Below are 19,138 nucleotides of genomic sequence, written 5' to 3'. Positions count from 1 at the left end.
AGACTAAAATTCCACTTCCAAGAACCCAGACTCGTAATTGATGTGAAAATTTGGACGCAAACATAATTTGTCATCCCACATGAGAGGTTTTGTAGTTAACTCCAATTTACTTGGTGGCTCTTTAACTTTTATGATATATTTTGAAGGTTTAGATCCCTGTTCAAGAGATCCCTGTGTCAACAATGGCACATGCGTGGATAATGGTGACAACACTTTTAAATGCATGTGTCCTCCCGGTGTCACTGGTGATCGCTGCCAAGTCCGTAAGAAAAATGGTAAGTACACTTGTTTAAGTTGTTTGTTTGTTTGTTTTTTTTTCTAGTTATTCTTGAAAAAATACTGTTTAAGATAGGTGGTGACTCGATATCATCACATTTTAATAAGGGCCGGTGTTTTTTTTATATATTGATGAGTGTCTGGACGAACTCTTTAGAAGAAAAGACTAGAATTTCCCCTTTACAGATGCTGAAACCCTGTCTTTATATAATCATTTGTACGGAGAAAAAATATGTCGTCGCAAAAAAGAGATTTAATCTGCAGTCTTCTTCAGGATGTTTAAATTTAGATAATGGCGTGTTTACCCTTATCATACGTTTTTAAGGTGTGGACCCCTGCTTAGACTATCCCTATGCTAATATTATATATCGACAATATAATGTAAAATTGACAGGAATGTGCACTTCAATTTTTTGCGTTTCATTAGTAAATTCGGTGTCTCTGTTTACGACCAATCATTTTTCACCACTACATGTCCCTGAATTTCAGTGAAAGCGCCTCCAGGAGCTCGATATTCACTCAAAACCGTTCCACATATCAGTATGGTGATTGATTCGTTCTTCCTATTTGTAAACTAAGGTCATCTTATTGCCTGCTATCCTCTAAATGGGGTATTTAAGGCAAAAGAAACTGACAATAAGCAGCCAGCTGGAGTTTTAGGGCAGGTGGAGCTCACAACTGTTCTACGCGCTACTTCAACTATTCCATTACAGCCAACTGTGCGATTACAGCTCTACAGAATGATTAGTGATAAATAAAGCAGCTAATGCACCAATCATGTTTGAGAAAATTGTAATGGCTATGATTAGTGTTTTAAGTTGCAGTCTTCTTCACGATGTTTAAATCTCGATGATGGCCTGTTAACTGTTATCATACGGTTTTAAGGTTTGGACCCCTGCTTAGACTATACCTGTGCCAATATACTGGAAAACTGACGAGAATGTGTACTTCAGTTTTCTGCGGTTCATTTAGTAAATTCGGTTTCTTAGTTTACGATCAATCTTTTTTCGCCACCACAACTTTCTAAATTTCAATGAAAGCATCTCCAGCAGCTCAAGATTCACTCAAAAACGTTCCACATATCATGGTGGTAATTAATTCGTTCTTTCTGTTTGTACACTAAGATGATCTTATTGCTTACTATCCTCTAAATGGGGAATTTGAGGCAAGAGAAATTGACAATAAGCAGCCAGCTGGAGTTTTAGGGCAAGTGGAGCTCACAACTGGACCCCATGGAGAAACCAATGGATCCTACCAGTTTTCAGGCAACCCAAACAGTTTCATAGAGTTCCCAAATGACGGAGGACTGGACACCCTGCACTCTATAACCCTGATGTGCTGGGTTCAGCCCGGTGGTCGAGACGGACCGCTCTTTAACTACAAGAACTCCGGAGCTTGGGGAGTCCATATTTGGATAGTTAACGGCAAGTTCTTCAACAGGATCACCAAATACCCAAATCATGCGTTTTTCGATGCCATATTGACTGATCAGGCACTTCCAGTGGGACAGTGGGCCCATGTTGCGGCAACTTATGATCACATTACTGGAGTCAACTCTTTGTACGTCAATGGCCATTTGTCTAAAACAAAATACATCGGCAAAACTGACAGAATATCAACGAACGACGGGCAAGTTCGAATGGGCGTTAAGATTGGCGACTCCAGATACTTTAATGGCAAAATAGCTCAAATGAAAGTTTTTGACATTGCTCTAGATGAGGCCGACATTAAAGCTGCGATGAATGAAGGTAACGCGCAGTTTAATAAATATATCACTTGATATGAACGTTTAGATAGAAACAAATTTTTCCGTCGCACATAAAGGGTTTTGCAGTTTACTACAAAAAGTTTTACTTTCGTGGATGACCTTTTCACTTTTATTATTATTTCTAAGGTTTAGACCCTTGTTCAGAATATCCCTGTGCCAACGATGGCACTTGCGTTGATAGTGGAAACAATACCTTCGAATGCATATGTCCTCCCGGTGTGACTGGTGATCGCTGCCAAGTCCGTAAGTACCAAAGTAAGTGGGCTTGTCAAAGTTTGTTTGTTTGTTTTTTTTTTTGGTTTTTTTCGAAAGAATAATGTTTTAGATAGGTGGTGACTGGATATCATCATATTTTAAGATAAAGTCGACATTAAAGCTGCCATGAATGAAGGTAAAGCGCAGTTTCAGAAATGTGTCTTTTATATCTCATGACATGTGCCGTCTGCTTACTCTTCGATTCATACATCTCTTACCCTCAAGTAATTTAAGGCCTATGATCTAAGTTCGTCCACTAACTAAATACGTTTATCATTCCACTAATTCAAATGCCAAATGATGTAATGGGAAATACACCGCATAACCTTGTTTTAACAGTTTGTAAAATTAACAATGGGAAAATGGACGGACAAAGAAGAATTTTTAGTTTCGTGGGTGGCCTTTTAACTTTTATCCTTATTTCTAAGGCTTAGACCCCTGTTCAGAATATCCGTGTGTCAACGATGGCACTTGCGTTGATAATGGAAACAATACCTTCGAATGCATATGTCCTCCCGGTGTGACTGGTGATCTTTGCCAAGTCCGTAAGTACCAAAGTAAGTGGGCTTGTCAAAGTTTGTTTGTTTTTTTTTTAGTTTTTCGAAAGAATAATGTTTTAGATAGGTGGTGACTGGATATCATCATATTTTAAGATAAAGTCGACATTAAAGCTGCCATGAATGAAGGTAAAGCGCAGTTTCAGAAATATGTCTTTTATATTTCATGACATGTGCCGTCTGCTTACTCTTCGATTCATACATCTCTTACCCTCAAGTAATTTAAGGCCTATGATCTAAGTTCGTCCACTAACTAAATACGTTTATCATTCCACTAATTCAAATGCCAAATGATGTAATGGGAAATACACCGCATAATCTTTTTTAACAGTTTGGACGGACAAAGAAGAATTTTTAGTTTCGTGGGTGACCTTTTAACTTTTATCCTTATTTCTAAGGTTTAGACCCCTGTTCAGAATATCCCTGTGCCAACAATGGCACATGTGTGGATAATGGAAACAATACCTTCAAATGCATATGTCGTCCCGGTGTCACTGGTGATCGCTGCCAAGTGCATACCTACCAAAGTAAGTACACTTGTTTTGTTTTTTTCTTAGGTTTTCTAGAAAGAATAATGTTTTAGATAGGTAGTGATTTGATATCATCATATTTTAAGGGCCGGGTCTTTTAGATATTGATGATTCTCCAGACGAACTCTTTAGAAGAAAATATTAGATTTCTACTTCAAAGATGCTGAAACCCTGTCTTAACATAAAAATTTAGACGCAGATTAAATACTTTGTCGCACATCAGAGGTTTAATTCGTAGTCTACTTCAGGATTTTTTAATTTCGTTGATGGCCTGTTAACTTTTATCCTACGCTATTGAGGTTTGGACCCTTGGTTAGACTATCCCTGTGGCAATATCATACATTGTAGATCGACAATATACTGTAAAATTTACGGGATTGTACACTTCAATTTTTGCGCTTAATTTAGGAAATTTGATCTCTGTTTACAACCAATCCTTTTTCACTACTACAAATCCCTAAATTTCAGTGAAAGCGCCCTCAGGAGCTCCAGATTCACTCAAAACCGTTCCACATATCAGTACGGTAATTAATTGGTTCTTTCTGTTTGTACTAAGGTGATCTTATCGCTTACCATCCTCTAAATGGGGAATTTAAGGCAAGAGAAATTGATGAGTGCCTGGACAAACTCTTTAAAAGGAAAAACTAAAGATTCCTCTTTCGAGAAACCCGAACCCTCCTTTGATATGAACAATTTGATAGAAACAAAACTTTTCGTCTCACATGAAGGGTTTTGCAGTTTACTACAGAAGTGTTTACTTTCATCGGTGGCCTGTTAACTTTTATCATTATTTCTAAGGTTTAGATCCCTGTTCAGAATATCCCTGTGCCAACGATGGCACATGCCTGGATAATGGAGACAACACCTTCAAATGCATATGTCCTCCCGGTGTCTCTGGTGATCGCTGTCAAGTCCGTGAGTATTTCCTTTTTTAAGCTTATCTGTTTTGTTTTGTTTTTAGTTTTTTTCCTTTTCAAAGGATCCAGCTAAAGAGCTTTGTCTATCAGATATTGAGAGTTGTCTGGGCCATTTCTTAGGAAGAGAAGACTTAGAATTCCATTCCCTAGAAGCTCAAACTCTCTATTGGGCGGCTTGACCTGGTGCTTAGGGTGCTGGAGTTGTAATCTGGTGGTCCCGGGTTCAAGTCTTCTGCCCTGCCACTTACTGGATTACTTTTCGGTCGTCCCGAGTTCAACTCCTCGGCTGCGCTGTGTAAATAGCCAACTGGTCTGCCTCCTGCCAATTGGGATTTTCAAACGTTTTATGTTTGTAGTGTAACATTAACTCTGAAAAGCCCCAGGGGACGAAACAATAAAGAATGTACACCGCACATTAAGATATCTTGTTGACTTTTATCATACGTTTTCAAGGTTTGGACCCCTGTTTAGACTATCCCTGTGCCAACAATGGCACATGCGTGAATAATGGAGACAATACCTTCAAATGCATATGTCCTTCCGGTGTCCCTGGTGATCGCTGTCAAGACCGTGAGTATTTTCCTTATTATAAATTCCACGCAGAAATAGTATTTGTAGCGTGACTGCGTTATCGTTATCTGTTTTTCAAGAAAACACCTCTGGAAAGTTCTTAAACCTTCTGTTATTTTATTTGCCTGTTTTTTTATTGCAATTATCGTCTGCATTTGCCACTGTTTTCGCTGAATGTCATGGCCTTTGCGTGTACGTGCAAGCCAGTTGGTACACAGCACTCTTTCGAGTTTCTTTGCTTGGTGTCGGGCTCAGGTGTGTCGGTCTGGCTGAAAAGATATTTGCACGCGGCAAGTTGTCCAATACACCCAAACCGATACGATTCGTGAAAGGCAGTTTGCGAATCGTTCTACCGGAAGTCGATTCTCGGTTAATCGAAAATCTGATGAACCATCTCTCATTAGATGGAAATGCATACCGGAAGTCAATTTGCAAGACACTTGTTCGACTCGATTCCATTCGACTTGTCTTAGTTAAAGTCGACCCGTCATACCACAAGTCGATTTGCAAGACACTTAGAAAATATTCCGCAAGTAGCTACTAGATGGCGTTGAAGATGTTGTCTATCGACTCCATTCGACTGGAATCGAACGACTCGTCTCAGTTTAAGTCGACCTGTCATACCACAAGTCGATTTGCCAGACACTTAGAAAATATTCCGCAAGTAGCTACTAGATGGCGTTGAAAATGTTGTCGAATCGACTCGAGTCGAACGACTCGTCTCCGTTACTTGTAACCATATTTTCATGCATTAATTTCTACTCGCATCGACAAACAATAAATAAATTGCAATTTTATTTCATGGTAACAACACAGTTTCTTTATAAAACGATGCTTCACCCCAGCATCTCATTTGTCACAGTTTTCTTGCAACTTTCATGAACGTTTCAATTGTGTGGGACATGGACAAGGTAATGCGTTAATCGACTCATAGCGTCATTTGTCAAGTGAAGTGTGTCAGAGGAGCCAAATCACTTGCATTGGGCTTTAAGTCCCCAAAGCGCAAAATTATTGTAACTGTTAGGATCGGCAATAAAAGCCCTTTTGGAATGTCGTCAGTTAAGATGATAATAAGGTTACGATAGGTTTTATTTATTTATTTAATTTTCAAGTAGTTATTTTTGTGAGAAAGATCGATAAACTTAGCTCGCCGTCAGGCGTAAGCAGCCAGAGAATATTTTGGTTACTGGAGAGTTTTCTGTGAGAATTTAGAGCTGGGCTATGGCCAGGGTGACCATCTATTGCTTTCAAAGTTAAGATCGACTGAGAGGCCATGCAAGTTGTTCATGTAAATTATGAAGTTTTACTTCATACGCTGTCCTGTTTTACTTTATACGCTGTTTGGGCAATATGATGACATCTTAGGCAAAATGAAGCTTCACCCTTTGTGCCGTGACATCAGCATACACAATCTCCACACTTTTATCTGTAAAATTCCCTAAGTACTCATATGGTGTACTGAATTTTTTTAGGCCTTATTTTCACTACTGCTTAAGTAGTGTTCATTACTGCGAAGATCGCTTTCCCTTTCATTTATGAGGAGGCTTTGTTTAACAATTAAGATATTCGTAAGTCTGCCACTTTTCCTCACTTAGGTTAACTGATTCTTGTGATATTTGATTCAGCCGTGACAGTGTAAGGAGAAATTAGATTGTAGTCGCTCTTGGGGCGTTAATGGGTAAATGGCTTCATCTCTGTGATAAATTAAAGAGACCAATAAAACTGCTCGTTATTCCTGGGATCGTTTGCGACGCCGTCAATTTTCGCTTCACAAGCGAAGTCAGATCGCTTAAAAGCCAATTTGGGGCACTCCAGTAATAAACATATAATAACAAACTCTTAGGCGAAATCGAAATAAAAACCCTTCTGAGTTAAAACCTTTCGATTGAACTCTAAATCGGCGATAATTTTGAGCTCCTTGAGCTTTTAAAAAAGAAGCACCTTATTTACATCTAATTTGCAATTGTATCTTTCTATGTTGCTTAGCTCCGGGTTGAAGTATTATCAACAGGATTATGTTGATCGAATCAAAGAGCACGTACATCGCGAAGAAATTTAGCTTGTGAGCCCAACTTTCTAGTTTCACACTAATTCTTGAAAATGTGTATTTTTTTTTGCCATGGAACGAAAAAGACTAGCTCAAAATGAAAAATTTCCAAGGATATTTCGTAAAACTTCAACCACTAACTATTTACATCTGTAGTTAACTGCTTAAGTGGCTTTCTCTACGATGTGCGCCACCATAATTGCCATAACCAGCAGATGAAATGACAATGAAACTGAACTAGTTCTAAATACTTTAGCCGATGAAATAACGATGAAACTGAGCTAGTTCTAAACGCGTTAGGTTTGCTCACAGACGAACAAAATAAAGGAATCGTACGTGTTAATCCTTCATTCTAACACACTCTCATTAAAACGCTCGACTAACTTTTCCTCTCTATTATTCCAGTTTCTAATCACACATTTGATCAGGGAGACTATTATGTTGTATTTAAAACAAAATAAGTTTAAATCCAATGTTTATCGGGACATGAACCGTGTAAAACTCTACATTGAGGCGAGCAATGCGGAAAAAGTCTATTCAGAATATTAACGACGAGTGTAAACAATAACAAGTTTGTCTGGTATTGCTGTTTACTTTTTGGCTTCAAGATGAACTTGAAACTAGGAATACTACTCTCTGTAATCTTCCCACTTTTGGCATTCTCAGCAAATGGAATTGAATTCGAAGGTAATATAAAATGAAAGTATTGCTGATTATCAGGGCTGTGGCTAGCATGAGGCAAGACGAGGCAATTGCCTCGTCTTGATTTTGGCCCAAGATTGACTCCGTTTGTGAAGAAAAATTCCACGCAATTCGTGCCTTCGACCTTCGGCGCTCGAAACTTGCCTCGTCTTGTTCTGAAGTCTGGCTACGGCCCTGATAATTTGTCTCCTACTTGACATCTCTCAGCAATGGACTCATTGCGCCGCAGACGAAGTCTGCAAAATTACCTTCACATTTACGAAAAATGTGCTAATATGCGAGAAATCTCTTAAAACTTCACAAGAATACTGGTCTTCGAAAACGCTTAATTCTCGACTGGAATCCTGGTCGCGATCAATGATAGGCTGATAGCTTTTCTTTTTCATTTCCTTCGTGGCCGAAATCAGCTGTAATCTACCGCTCGTTCATCAAGTTGCGCTACTTGAATGCCAAGGAAGACAATACATTTCTGATTCATAGAGAGCACTCCTTAGTTCTCAATATCATCAGCGGAGGGCATGGTAAAAAATATCGAAGAATGTGCACTCCAATTTTGAAACAATACAGTAACTTGTCATCTTTTTTTACTTGAAATGTTGAATTTATTAGGGTTCGCTTTGAGGTTCCTCCTTCTTTAACTTTCCTTCACCTACACGTCCTCCATAACCTTAAGAAATGTTAATTTTGAATGACTCATTAGTCAAATATTTTTATTTTCTGTGAGGAACAAAAGACACGGCTTTTCAATTGGCAGCTATGGCGTAAGTCTCAAGCAATAGAATGTTCTGCTTAACCCGGAAAATTCGGTTCAGTGACGTTTTGATCCGCTTTTAATTAACATGTTTTTATATATATGCTAGATATTTCTATCGCTTAATAAGAGAGCTTCGTTTCGTTCCGCAAACTCGGCCATTAAAATATTTGTCATTTTCAAGTTTTCAGAGATTTTTATTATTTTATTCTGTCGTTTATTACTTTGTAGATTTGCTAAGAACAGGAAATAGGGCTTTAGTGCGGAACAAAACATTCATTAGTCTATAATTTGATCGTTTATTAACATTATCGCACAGTTCACAATGAGGAAACTGTAACAGGAGGGGAGATTTTAAAGTCACATGTCGCGTGCTTGTTGACGTACAAGTTGCAGTGTGTAACAACTTTTGCAGACTGTGGATGACGGGAAACCCTGGCTCTCTCATTTGAAAAGAAATATCAAAAGCCCCATAAAATTCATTAACTGCGCCATATTTCCAGAAAAGAAGACTGGAAAATGTTTTTTCCACTTTCCACCATCAAGAAATTCCACGCAGAAGTAGTATTTGTAGCGTGACTGCGTGATTGCTTATCTGTTTTTTCAAGGAAACACTTCAAGAAAGTTCTTAAATCTTCTGTTATTTTATTTGCCTATTTTTTTGACTGCAATTATCGTCTGCATTTGCCATTGTTTTCGCTGAATGTAATGACCTTTGCGTGCACGTGCAAGCCAGTTGGTACACAGCTCTCTTTCGAGTTTCTTTGCTTGATGTCGAGCCCAGGTGTGTAGCTCTCGCTGAAAAGATATCTGCACGCTGCATGTTGTCCAATACACCCAAACCGCTACGATTCGTCAAAGGCAGCTTGCGAATCGTTCTGCCGGAAGTCGATTCGTGGTTAATCGAAAATCTAATAAACTATCCCTCATTAGATGGAAACGCATACCGGAAGTCAATTTGCAAGACACTTAGAAAATATTCCGCAAGTAACTACCAAGGGTCGTTGAAAATGTTGTCGAATCGACTCGATTCGACTCGAGTTGAACTACTGGTCTCAGTTGATGTCGACCCGTCATACCGGAAGTTGACTTGCAAGACACTTACAAAATATTCCGCGAGACGAACCTCAACATCGCCAAGCTCGGGAAATAAATATAACAAACTCTCTGTTTCACAGACAAAAGCGTCGTCGCCATCCAGCCTATTTCGCTTCCCACCGACAAATTCCTCTTTATCTCCGCAGGCATACTTCTTAACAACCGATGTGAGACCAAATAAGTTTAAAAAGCTCTTTCCTACAAAATGAAGGACTGTGAAAATACGAAAAAACCAACACGATCTTCGTAAAAGCCAGCCATATTGCTGTCAGGTCGCACGTCTCCAAAGTTGTCGTTTTCAAAAAAAAAACCACTTAGAAACGAGGTAATCACATGCCGAATCCATGTGAATCGTGTCGATTCGTCAACAGTTAATGCCCTTGTTTAACGCTTTAGGAAGGAAGAAAGTTAAATTTAATATTTATAATATTCGGACAATGGACTTCCGGTCGTTTCACGATTTAAGAACGTGGAAGGTTATGTTGTCATTTTCTCTTTTCATGCTACTTATTTTCACTCATTGCTCACGCCCCTTGACTTCCGGTACGTTAACACACGATTCCACTTCCGCTGTGTGGATTTGTCAACGACCGTAGACGAATCGTAGCGGTTTGGGTGTATTGAACATGTATGATTTTGCTGGAATTCTTTTGTCTGGAGTAAGAAACCAAAAGAGTAACTAAAAGATACCTTTTTTTCCAGCCTGCAGCCCTCCTGGAGAGTCCATTAATGCTGCTAATGGTCACATTTCCAGCCTCAATTTTCCCAACAACTATGACGCAAACAGGATTTGTACCTGGAATATCACGGTACCCGGTGGGAAAATCATCAAACTGACCTTCTTGAATTTTACCCTGGTAGCAGGTGAAAACGAGGACTGTGCTGGAGCGGCAGCAGATAGTGCCCGAGTCTTTATCACAAACGTTGCCTCTCATGGAGGAAATCCTAATGATTTTAAGATCTGTGGTCAAAAGCTTCCCCCTCCTGTGTACTCCGAAGGAAATTTCATTCAAGTGAGATTTGAATCTCGCACCGGCCCTGTAAACAAAGGGTTCAATGCAACCTTTGAGGCGATAGATGAAGATTCACGTAAGAGCTTTAATTTTCTTCTATGGTAGTTTATTAACCGGAAGTATAGAAGTATATTGAGCATGTACCCCTATTAAACTGAGCGGGAATTTTTTCGAGTGATCATGCAAATAATAAAGTAAGCAATCTTTGAACAGCTATAGGCTGTAGAAAAAAAAATGCATATAGTCAAGCCTTTTACTCCAACGCAAGCTGCTATATTTCACAATCGTTATATTGATTAAAGTAGGAAACCGCCAACATACGGAAAAGGAGCTGTAGGCGGTATTTGAAATCATTCAGTTGACCACAGTGGATTGTAAACCTCATAAAATTAGAACATAGAACAAATTTCGGAGAAAATGAAGCTTCGTTAAGATTTTTCATTCAGTAAATTAAGTTTTTACAGTAAATAAGATGCATTTTACTAAAGCTGGCAGTCTTTTTTCAGTTTGCCCAACAGATGTGATCCTCGATGAAACATCAGGTTCTTTCTCCTCTCCCTTTAATCCAAGAAACTATCCATTCAACCAGACATGTAGCTGGAAGATTATAGGGAAGCAAGGATACCGTGTTGAGCTCACATTACCAGACTATAATATTCAACGTTGTGGTGGCATTGCTTGCTCGTGTGATTATATGGAAGTCCAGAATAGCTTCAGTGATCAAGTGCCGCCTGGAAAACTATGTGGTACACCAAGGTTTATTCCTGTCATATTTTATTCACTGCACGAAAGCCTGAGGGTGGTGTTTGTGTCCGATGATACAAGCATGGATTTTGACGGATTTGAGGCAACTTACAGACTGTTGAACTACAGTCCTCCAAGTAAGTAGAGGGAACAACTTCGTGGGATCTAAGAGTTCGCTGAGAGAAGATGTTACATGCAATAAATTCACCCATACAAGAAATGATAAGGAGCTTAGTTAATAAGAGTGGGGGCTCTCTCTGTTATCAACTCAGGGTGAATGCGAACATCTCTGATGTATAGTGTAAGCGGTAACGTACTGGGAAGCCATGTTAACCTAAAAAATAAAGGTGGTAAGTTTCCAAAGAAACTGTGGTGCTGCGTCGGTCGGAGAGTATAACAAGATAATTTGGTTTCATCAACTGAGTTGATAATGTAAATTAGTCTCCGTGATGAGTTTCAAATATTCATATTCTTGCCTTGGGGCTACGTCCATATAAATACCATATTGGAATGTATCAGCCTAAAGAGTATAGTTTTGAGCCGTTTTGGTCTGTATAGATTTTGACCATTGGTCGAATCAACAGTTATGTGATAAGCATTTTGACTAGATGTTATTTATCACCTATTGGAGAACAGAGGCATAAATGACTTCACCATTTACAACAATTTGCTTCTTCATGGTATATGAAACAATTAGATTCCACGTTGCTGTCCGTCTGTTCAGGAAGAGATACCAGATGATGTCACACTGAGTTCATCAGTGACACTTGGCAGCGCCTCGCGTACCACTTTTTTGTTCTTACCACATTTTTGACATGACCCACCCCTCCCTCGTTTCTGTTCAATATGGCATTGCGTTTTATCAACTGAACGCTCGGGACAGCCTATGCTTATTCTGTCACACTCACATGCTCCTTTTTCATTGTTTACAGTTTGTCCCAGGGAAGCAATTCCTCTCTCAGGCAGCGGGAAAATAAGCAGCACAAACTACCCAAAGAGTAACTACACTGCATCCAGAGATTGTACCTGGAACATTACCGCGCCAGCTGACAAAATTGTAAAGTTTACGTTTACTGATTTTGTCTTAAGTGAGTGTTCAGACAGTCATTGTTCGGATTCTTGTTCTTATGTGGAGCTTTATGATGGTGGGTCAACAAGTTCGCCTTTGCTGGGGCGATTTTGCCAGGGGTCGTCTTGGAATGAGACTCAGTTGTCGAGTGGAAACCAAATGTTTGTGATGTTCCATTCTGGACAAACAGTTGATCGTGGATTTGAAGCGAAATATGAATCCACAACGACCGGTGGTGAGTACCCTGTGAAGTTTATTCTGAATATCCTCTTTTATAATCATCAAACATTTTTCTTGCGCGAGTCTGGTCTTGATGCGTTACACAACCGTCTATGCCCCAACTTGCATGTCATTTCATACTTCTATATTTTTAAGAGACAGACAGACTTTCGCCGCTCACCACGATCACGCTGAGTTACCCTCGCCTTATTCTGAAAGAAAACGTATTTAACATTTCTCTTTCACGAGGGTCTCAATGGGGTTAACCGTTAGCCGTAAAACGGCCAAAAACTTTACACATTAGACGTAGAAATTGACAGATTTTTTAAAAGAAGAGAAGACTTAAAATTCCATTCCCTAAAAGCTGAAACTCTCTATTAGGGCGGCGTGTCTGAGTGCTTAAGGCGCTGGACTTGTAATCTGGTGGTCTCGGACTCAAGTCCTCCGCCCTGCTACTCACTCGATTGGTTTTCGGTTGTCCCGAGTATAGCCCCTCGGCTGCGCTGAGTAAATAGCCAACTGGTCTTTTTAATTCCAGTTGGGGTCTTCAAGCACTTTATACTTGTAGTGTAACACTCACTCTGAAAAGCCCCGCGTGGACGAGCCAATAAAGTATGTGTGCATGTATGTATGTATGTATGTATTTATGTATACAGCAAACGATATGTTTCCTCGCTAATGAGAACTTTTGCAGTTTACGCCTTTTGCAGTTTACGCCTTCGTCGGAGGTCTTTATCCTTTTATTACATATTTTTTTAAGGTGTAGACCCCTGTTCAGAATATCCCTGTGCCAACGATAGCACATGCGTGGATAATGAAGACAGTACCTTTAAATGCATATGTCCTCCCGGTGTCACCGGTGATCGCTGCCAAGTCGGTGAGTATTTCACTTGTTCAAGTTTGAAATTCCACTTCCGAGAATCTTACTCTTTTTTGATGTGAGAATTTCGACGTAGGCAAAGTGTTTCGTCACGTATGAGAGGTTTCGTAATCTACTCCGGTATGCTTCAATTCCATTCGCTACCTTTTAACTTTTATACTTATTTCTAAGGTTTAGAACCCTGTTCAGAATATCCCTGTGCCAACAATGGCACTTGCGTGGATAATGGGAACAATACCTTCAAATGTATATGTCCTCCCGGTGTCACCGGTGATCGCTGCCAAGTCGGTGAGTATTTTACTTGTTCAAGTTTGAAATTCCACTTCCGAGAATCTTACTCTTTTTTGATCTGAGAATTTCGACGTAGGCAAAGTGTTTCGTCACGCATTAGAGGTTTCGTAATCTACTCCGGTAAGTTTCAATTCCATTTTCTGCCTTTTAACTTTTATCCTTATTTCTAAGGTTTAGACCCCTGTTCAGAATATCCCTGTGCCAACAATGGCACTTGCGTGGATAATGGGAACAATACCTTCAAATGCATATGTCCTCCCGGTGTCACTGGCGATCTCTGCCAAGTCGGTGAGTATTTCACTTGTTCAAGTTTTTTTGTTTGTTTTCAGGAATATATTTTCGATAAATGGCGATTCCCGCTCATCATATTCCTTACAGATATAATGAAAAATTTTTTCTTGTGTGAATGGCTTAAATTTGTCTTTCAGATATTGATGAGTGTCAGGAGAACAAGGACCACTGTCAAGATATCTGTGAGAATACTATGGGGAGTTACTACTGCTCTTGCTCAGATCCAGAGTTAAGCGTTGCACGAGACAAGCGCCATTGTATTGGTGAGAAATAATCTAATGGAGCAATTTTCCATACAGTTTGAATAAAAGGTTGTTAACATGTTGTTTGATCATTTGGTAGAAACAGTGAATGATGAGCACTTTACAGGATGGCCTCGAAGTAACAGTCTATGGCGATCGGCTTTCTGATCTTTAAATTTTGGTGTCCTTCTAGCCAAATACGGGTTTATCATAATTAACATCCCTGTCATATTTTAAACGAAAGTTGTTCGTATATTTCAAAGTACAAGTTTTTCCTTCGTCTAGAGCCTTGAGCAATTGCGCAGATTACACGACTATAACATGACGGCGACGTGACCGTGAGGGAAATGGCAATAAAAATCATTTTGGGAGAGAGTGAGGGAAGTGATCAAAAAATCTCGTCTTTTTTAAGCACGGAGACTATTTATCATTGGTGACCTATTCTTGAACATTTTTGTTCTATAAATCAACTATCCTTCGCAGCTACTTAATGTCGCAGTCAGATTTTGACAATACAGGTTTCTATTTTTGTATTCTGTATGTTGCCCTTAAGTGTTTAGCCATATTGGCATCTTACCTCTACAGAGTCTTAAAATGAAATCTGATATTTTATTTCAACAGCCGCGGGAGTGGAAGTAGACTGTGGCCAAGACGAAATGACTATTACTCTACCCAAGTCTCTCCTCTTGGGTCTTGACCGTGAACACCTGAGACTAATAGACGCGAACTGCACAGCCACTGAAAACAAGACTCACTTTTTCCTTCATACCGAAACTGGAAAGTGTGGTACCATTTTGAAGCATAATAAAGATTACGTTATATACAGCAACATGGTGTCCGAAATACCTACAGAAGAGAACAAGATTGTGACGCGCTTGCGCCAGGCTATGATCCCCTTCCACTGCTTTTACTCCAATTGGGGTGCGGTGTCCTCCATTGGAATCAGGCCATCAAGCACGAAGATCGTTTTTTCTTCCAGGGGATTTGGAAAGTTTACTCTCAGTTTGGATTTGTTCCGAAGTTCTCAGTAAGACAAATCTATACAATCGTGAATATGGTCTATTCCATTTGCTACTATGCAAATTGTATATTATCGCACTTGACTGGGTCATTTCTAGATATGAGGTCGAACACAAAGCCTTTTTTGAGGAAATAGTTGTATTTGTGTGGGAAAAAGATAACTTTATGTTAGAGGCATGACACTGTGTGACTGTTGTTTTGAAAAAAAAGATAAGATTTGGATTCCGATGTAATGCGTTTTCGATCTTAACCTACATAATTTTTGCAATTGCGCAGTTCCTTCAAGGAAATTTGCGAGTGCTGAAAAGATTGTCGAAATTAATTTTTAGCTCCAAAAGAAGTCTATCAAATTACCATTTTCAAATTATTGCGCGTAGCTTATTCAAAATTTAAAATGATACAATTACTGAAAATTTAAGGGTTGCCTTCTCTTGATTTGCCCTTATAATCACCACAAAGCCAAGATGTTAGAAAGATGCTGATGAGTGCGATCCAATTTTTCGACTGACACTTTTGAAACCAAAATGTGCTTAAAAGGATTTTAATAATGATAGAAAGTGGCGACCGAGAGGACGTTTTAACACCAGAAAGGCCCATTTCGGTATTTAAATCTCCAAACATAGATTTTAGCATAAAATTATTACTAACTTTTCTGAGTTTGTACATCGCTTTTCTTCAAGAAAATCACTTGTTCATGTCGAATAGACGCAAGCCTCAAGAAGTAAGGTCTAATTGTATTTCAACTCTTTCCTTCCATCAGATTCATTGCTCCCTTCTCTCAGGATGACTTCCCTGTTGAATTCACAATCCGTGAACGAGTGTACTTTGAAACCCGTGTCGACAGCGAGGACTCAACATTGTCAATCTTAGCCCTGAACTGCTATGCCACCCCCAATCAGGACAGGAATTCTCAGCCCAGATATGATATTATTAAGGACGGGTAGGTAAAGTTTTGCCTCAAAAAATCCATTGCCAATTGAAAGTTGAAGGCGAGGGAATAACAAATTTTTTATGTCATGAAAACTTGAGGATAAGGAGAATAACTGTTTTCTTGTAACCTCGAGGGTTTACTTATGCAACTACTCTTTTTTAACCATGTTTTTCTTTAAAAATATTCGGCGTTTAGCCAGGCATATTAAAAAATTTTGTGAAAAAGAAAAAAGTTGACATTGGCAAAAAAATATATTGTTCTGGGCGTTTCGGCTACTCCTGTTGCCTTCCATAACAAAGATAAAAATGCAAAATGTCTAACGGCGTCCTGTTTGGTATATTGTTACACTTTAAAACATTCCTTCGAGATTCAGTTTTATCACACATTGTGGACATAAATAATATACCAAGCAGGACGCCGTTAGCCATTTTGCATTTTTATCTTTGCTGAAGAAGGCAACAGTAGTAGCCGAAACGTCCAGAACAATATATTTTTTAGCCAGTATCAACTTTTTTTATTCTTTTTACCAAAATGTTTTTCTTTCTTTCTTACAAATCAACTTCAATAGTTTCGTTGAAGAGCCAAAATATTCCCCTCTCATTTTATTAAATAAAGTATTCATTGATTGATTGAAACTAATTAGAGGGCATGCATCTCTCCAATCACTCGAGCTTTTATCCCAAGAGACAGTCAAAACTACGGTGGCCTCTGACTACTATTATAAATGAAAGAAAAAAAAGTGGATATTTCTGTTTAAGTTATAACAAAGGATCCAAAGTTACCTTTGTGAACTTTGGATGCGTAGCTCTAACTTTGGATTCGTGGTTTTAAGGTTGGATTCTTAGCTACAACTTTAACACCACTATCCACTCAGTTACAAGTCACGGAACAAAACTGAACCTCACCAGTAATTAATAAATAAATACGTTAAAAGTTTGTCTGGCAAGGGTGATTCGTGAGAGTGCTTTTGATAAACTTGTAACCGACAAACTTTACAGAACTGGCCTTATTTTCTCACTTTCTGCAGGTGCTCGGTCGACAGTGATGACACGCTTCAATTCCATGACAGTCCCGATAACCAGTCTCAGCGCTGGAGCCTGGAGGCCTTCCAATACGTCGGGAGGGACACATTTGTGTTTTTCCATTGCGAGGTCCAAATTTGTGACGCCGCAGATCCTGCCTCAAGATGTGCTCAAGGCTGCGTACAGAGAAGACGACGAAGCGAGAAGGTTCTTCATGACAACCCGGGTAACAAATACGCTCTGGCCCAAGGTCCTATCGCACTGAACCGCGAGAACAGAGAGGCGGAAGCGATTGCCTTGGATGAGAGTAAGCCCAAAGTTAATACAGGCAAGTATTTGAAGTAAATGTATTAAAGTATTTGGCAATGCTAACAGCAAGATGCAGAAATATCTGAACAGGTGTTCAAGACATATCTTAAGTCCAGACAAAAAAATTACTCGGTAGATGGTTTTGACTCAGGAGTGAGAATCGACACCGCTGTAGCCTGAGCGTCAAGGTGAGAGAAAGTCCGCCCTGAAAACGACAGCCGTCAGTAAAAATGGACATTTTATTGCAGGGCCACTCTCACACTTATGATCAGACCACACAAGCAGCAGAAAATGATTCTACCGCAGTCTCAGTATAAACAAACAAGTGCTACACTAAAATGTATTCAAAGAATGACTTGAGAGACATGACTTGGTAACTTAACTTCATTCCCAACGTCACCATTCCATAACTTAGCAACTCCTCATAAACGACTAGTTTATCGCATCTACAGACCAACTGGACGACCAAATCAACGGCACATATCGGAGCTGACCGACCAAAACTTGCGAACGCGGTTTCAACCCCTTGGCTGGTAGAACAAACAAACCACGCAACAAAGGATTAATTAGTTTCGTGGTATCAACTTAATAACATTGCAAATTTTCACAGGTGTATCTCACTATGTTTCAGGTCCACCCTCCTCGGATGATATGACGTGATTAAACTAAGCTCGATTTTCTTACTTTTCCTTCATCAGGTTTCAACATTCCTGTTGTTGCCTCGTTGGGTGTGTTCATTGGATTTTGCATTGTGGGAATGGCATGGCTGAAGATAACTTCGGATAGAAAGAGAGTCGCAAAGCAGTTCATACCGCTTTACGAGGACCTGCAAAAGTGATAACTTCTTAGAAGACTTTCTGACCACTTTTGCTGAGCGTAGATGTTTAAAAAAGTCTTAACGCAATTCTGGATATCGTGTTCAATGATATCCTAATCGGAGATCACATCCTCATTGCTGTTTGACTACAATGTCTTAGAAAAGTTACGTTTTCAGCCGTAGATATCGCATAATCAAGTGCACGTCTTCAACTGAATTTTCCACTCACCAGGCCATTTGTTAACAATTAAATTTGCAATTTTTCGCTTCTTTTAATGTTTAATCTGAGCATAATCGTGATTAACTATTTTTGTAACAAAATCGAAAAACATTTTTTACATGCTAAAGCTTGGACTGACGATCTTTAAGTCGTCGTTACTTTAAAACGTCATTTTCAACGGCTTATTTTCAATTCAATGCACTTTTCCCACCTTCTTGAACCCTCAGTCAGTCTGATTATAGCCCCCAGTGGCTATCATCTCTCATTGGTATATCTGATTTAGGAGCTGGTTTGGTAGATTTGCCGTCCTACATGAATGATTAGTTATCTTCTGGCATCAGTAAGTTGAAGCATTTTGGTAGTCTTGAAGAATAAAAAATAAAAAATCCACGTGCTAACAGACTCATGTCATTTATACTTTCCAATGCCATTTTCGTGAGACCGTTCATTAGTGGTCGCCTCGTTAGCTCAGTGGTTAGAGCACTGGTCTTGTAAACCAGGGGTCGAGAGTTCAAATCTCTCACGGGGCTGGGCATGATTCCTTTTATACTTCTGTCACATCAAAGTAGAGGACAAGTTTTCAATCATGATAAATTTGA

At 39.4% G+C, this 19,138-nt stretch overlaps 1 protein-coding gene and 1 non-coding gene across 3 annotated transcripts in view; both read left to right on the top strand.

Annotated features, from left to right (window-relative positions):
* The window catches only part of LOC131786987 (uncharacterized), a 28,001-nt gene extending 9,042 nt beyond the window's left edge, over positions 1-18,959 (top strand). The window contains exons 5-22 of one of the 2 annotated variants that reach the window (XM_066173269.1): positions 147-275; positions 1,401-2,024; positions 2,171-2,299; positions 2,728-2,856; positions 3,255-3,383; positions 4,185-4,301; positions 4,757-4,873; positions 10,174-10,560; positions 10,991-11,365; positions 12,161-12,532; positions 13,283-13,393; positions 13,568-13,684; positions 13,859-13,975; positions 14,116-14,241; positions 14,842-15,247; positions 16,001-16,180; positions 17,199-17,521; positions 18,201-18,959. In XM_066173269.1, coding sequence (XP_066029366.1) covers positions 147-275; positions 1,401-2,024; positions 2,171-2,299; positions 2,728-2,856; positions 3,255-3,383; positions 4,185-4,301; positions 4,757-4,873; positions 10,174-10,560; positions 10,991-11,365; positions 12,161-12,532; positions 13,283-13,393; positions 13,568-13,684; positions 13,859-13,975; positions 14,116-14,241; positions 14,842-15,247; positions 16,001-16,180; positions 17,199-17,521; positions 18,201-18,340 — 4,028 coding nt within the window. In that variant the 3' untranslated portion in view covers positions 18,341-18,959. Of the gene's footprint in view, positions 1-146; positions 276-1,400; positions 2,025-2,170; positions 2,300-2,727; positions 2,857-3,254; positions 3,384-4,184; positions 4,302-4,756; positions 4,874-10,173; positions 10,561-10,990; positions 11,366-12,160; positions 12,533-13,276; positions 13,394-13,567; positions 13,685-13,858; positions 13,976-14,115; positions 14,242-14,841; positions 15,248-16,000; positions 16,181-17,198; positions 17,522-18,200 lie in introns of both variants that reach the window. The other variant, XM_066173267.1, reaches the window with a different exon arrangement.
* A 37-nt stretch (positions 18,960-18,996) lies between these two features.
* Trnat-ugu (transfer RNA threonine (anticodon UGU)) lies at positions 18,997-19,069 on the top strand. Its single transcript has one exon. It is a non-coding gene; the product is annotated as a tRNA-Thr (tRNA).
* Positions 19,070-19,138: the final 69 nt, after the last annotated feature.

Source organism: Pocillopora verrucosa, chromosome 10, assembly GCF_036669915.1.
Source record: "Pocillopora verrucosa isolate sample1 chromosome 10, ASM3666991v2, whole genome shotgun sequence".
Classification (NCBI taxonomy): domain Eukaryota; kingdom Metazoa; phylum Cnidaria; class Anthozoa; order Scleractinia; family Pocilloporidae; genus Pocillopora; species Pocillopora verrucosa.
This window is presented reverse-complemented; position numbering and strand designations above follow the sequence as displayed.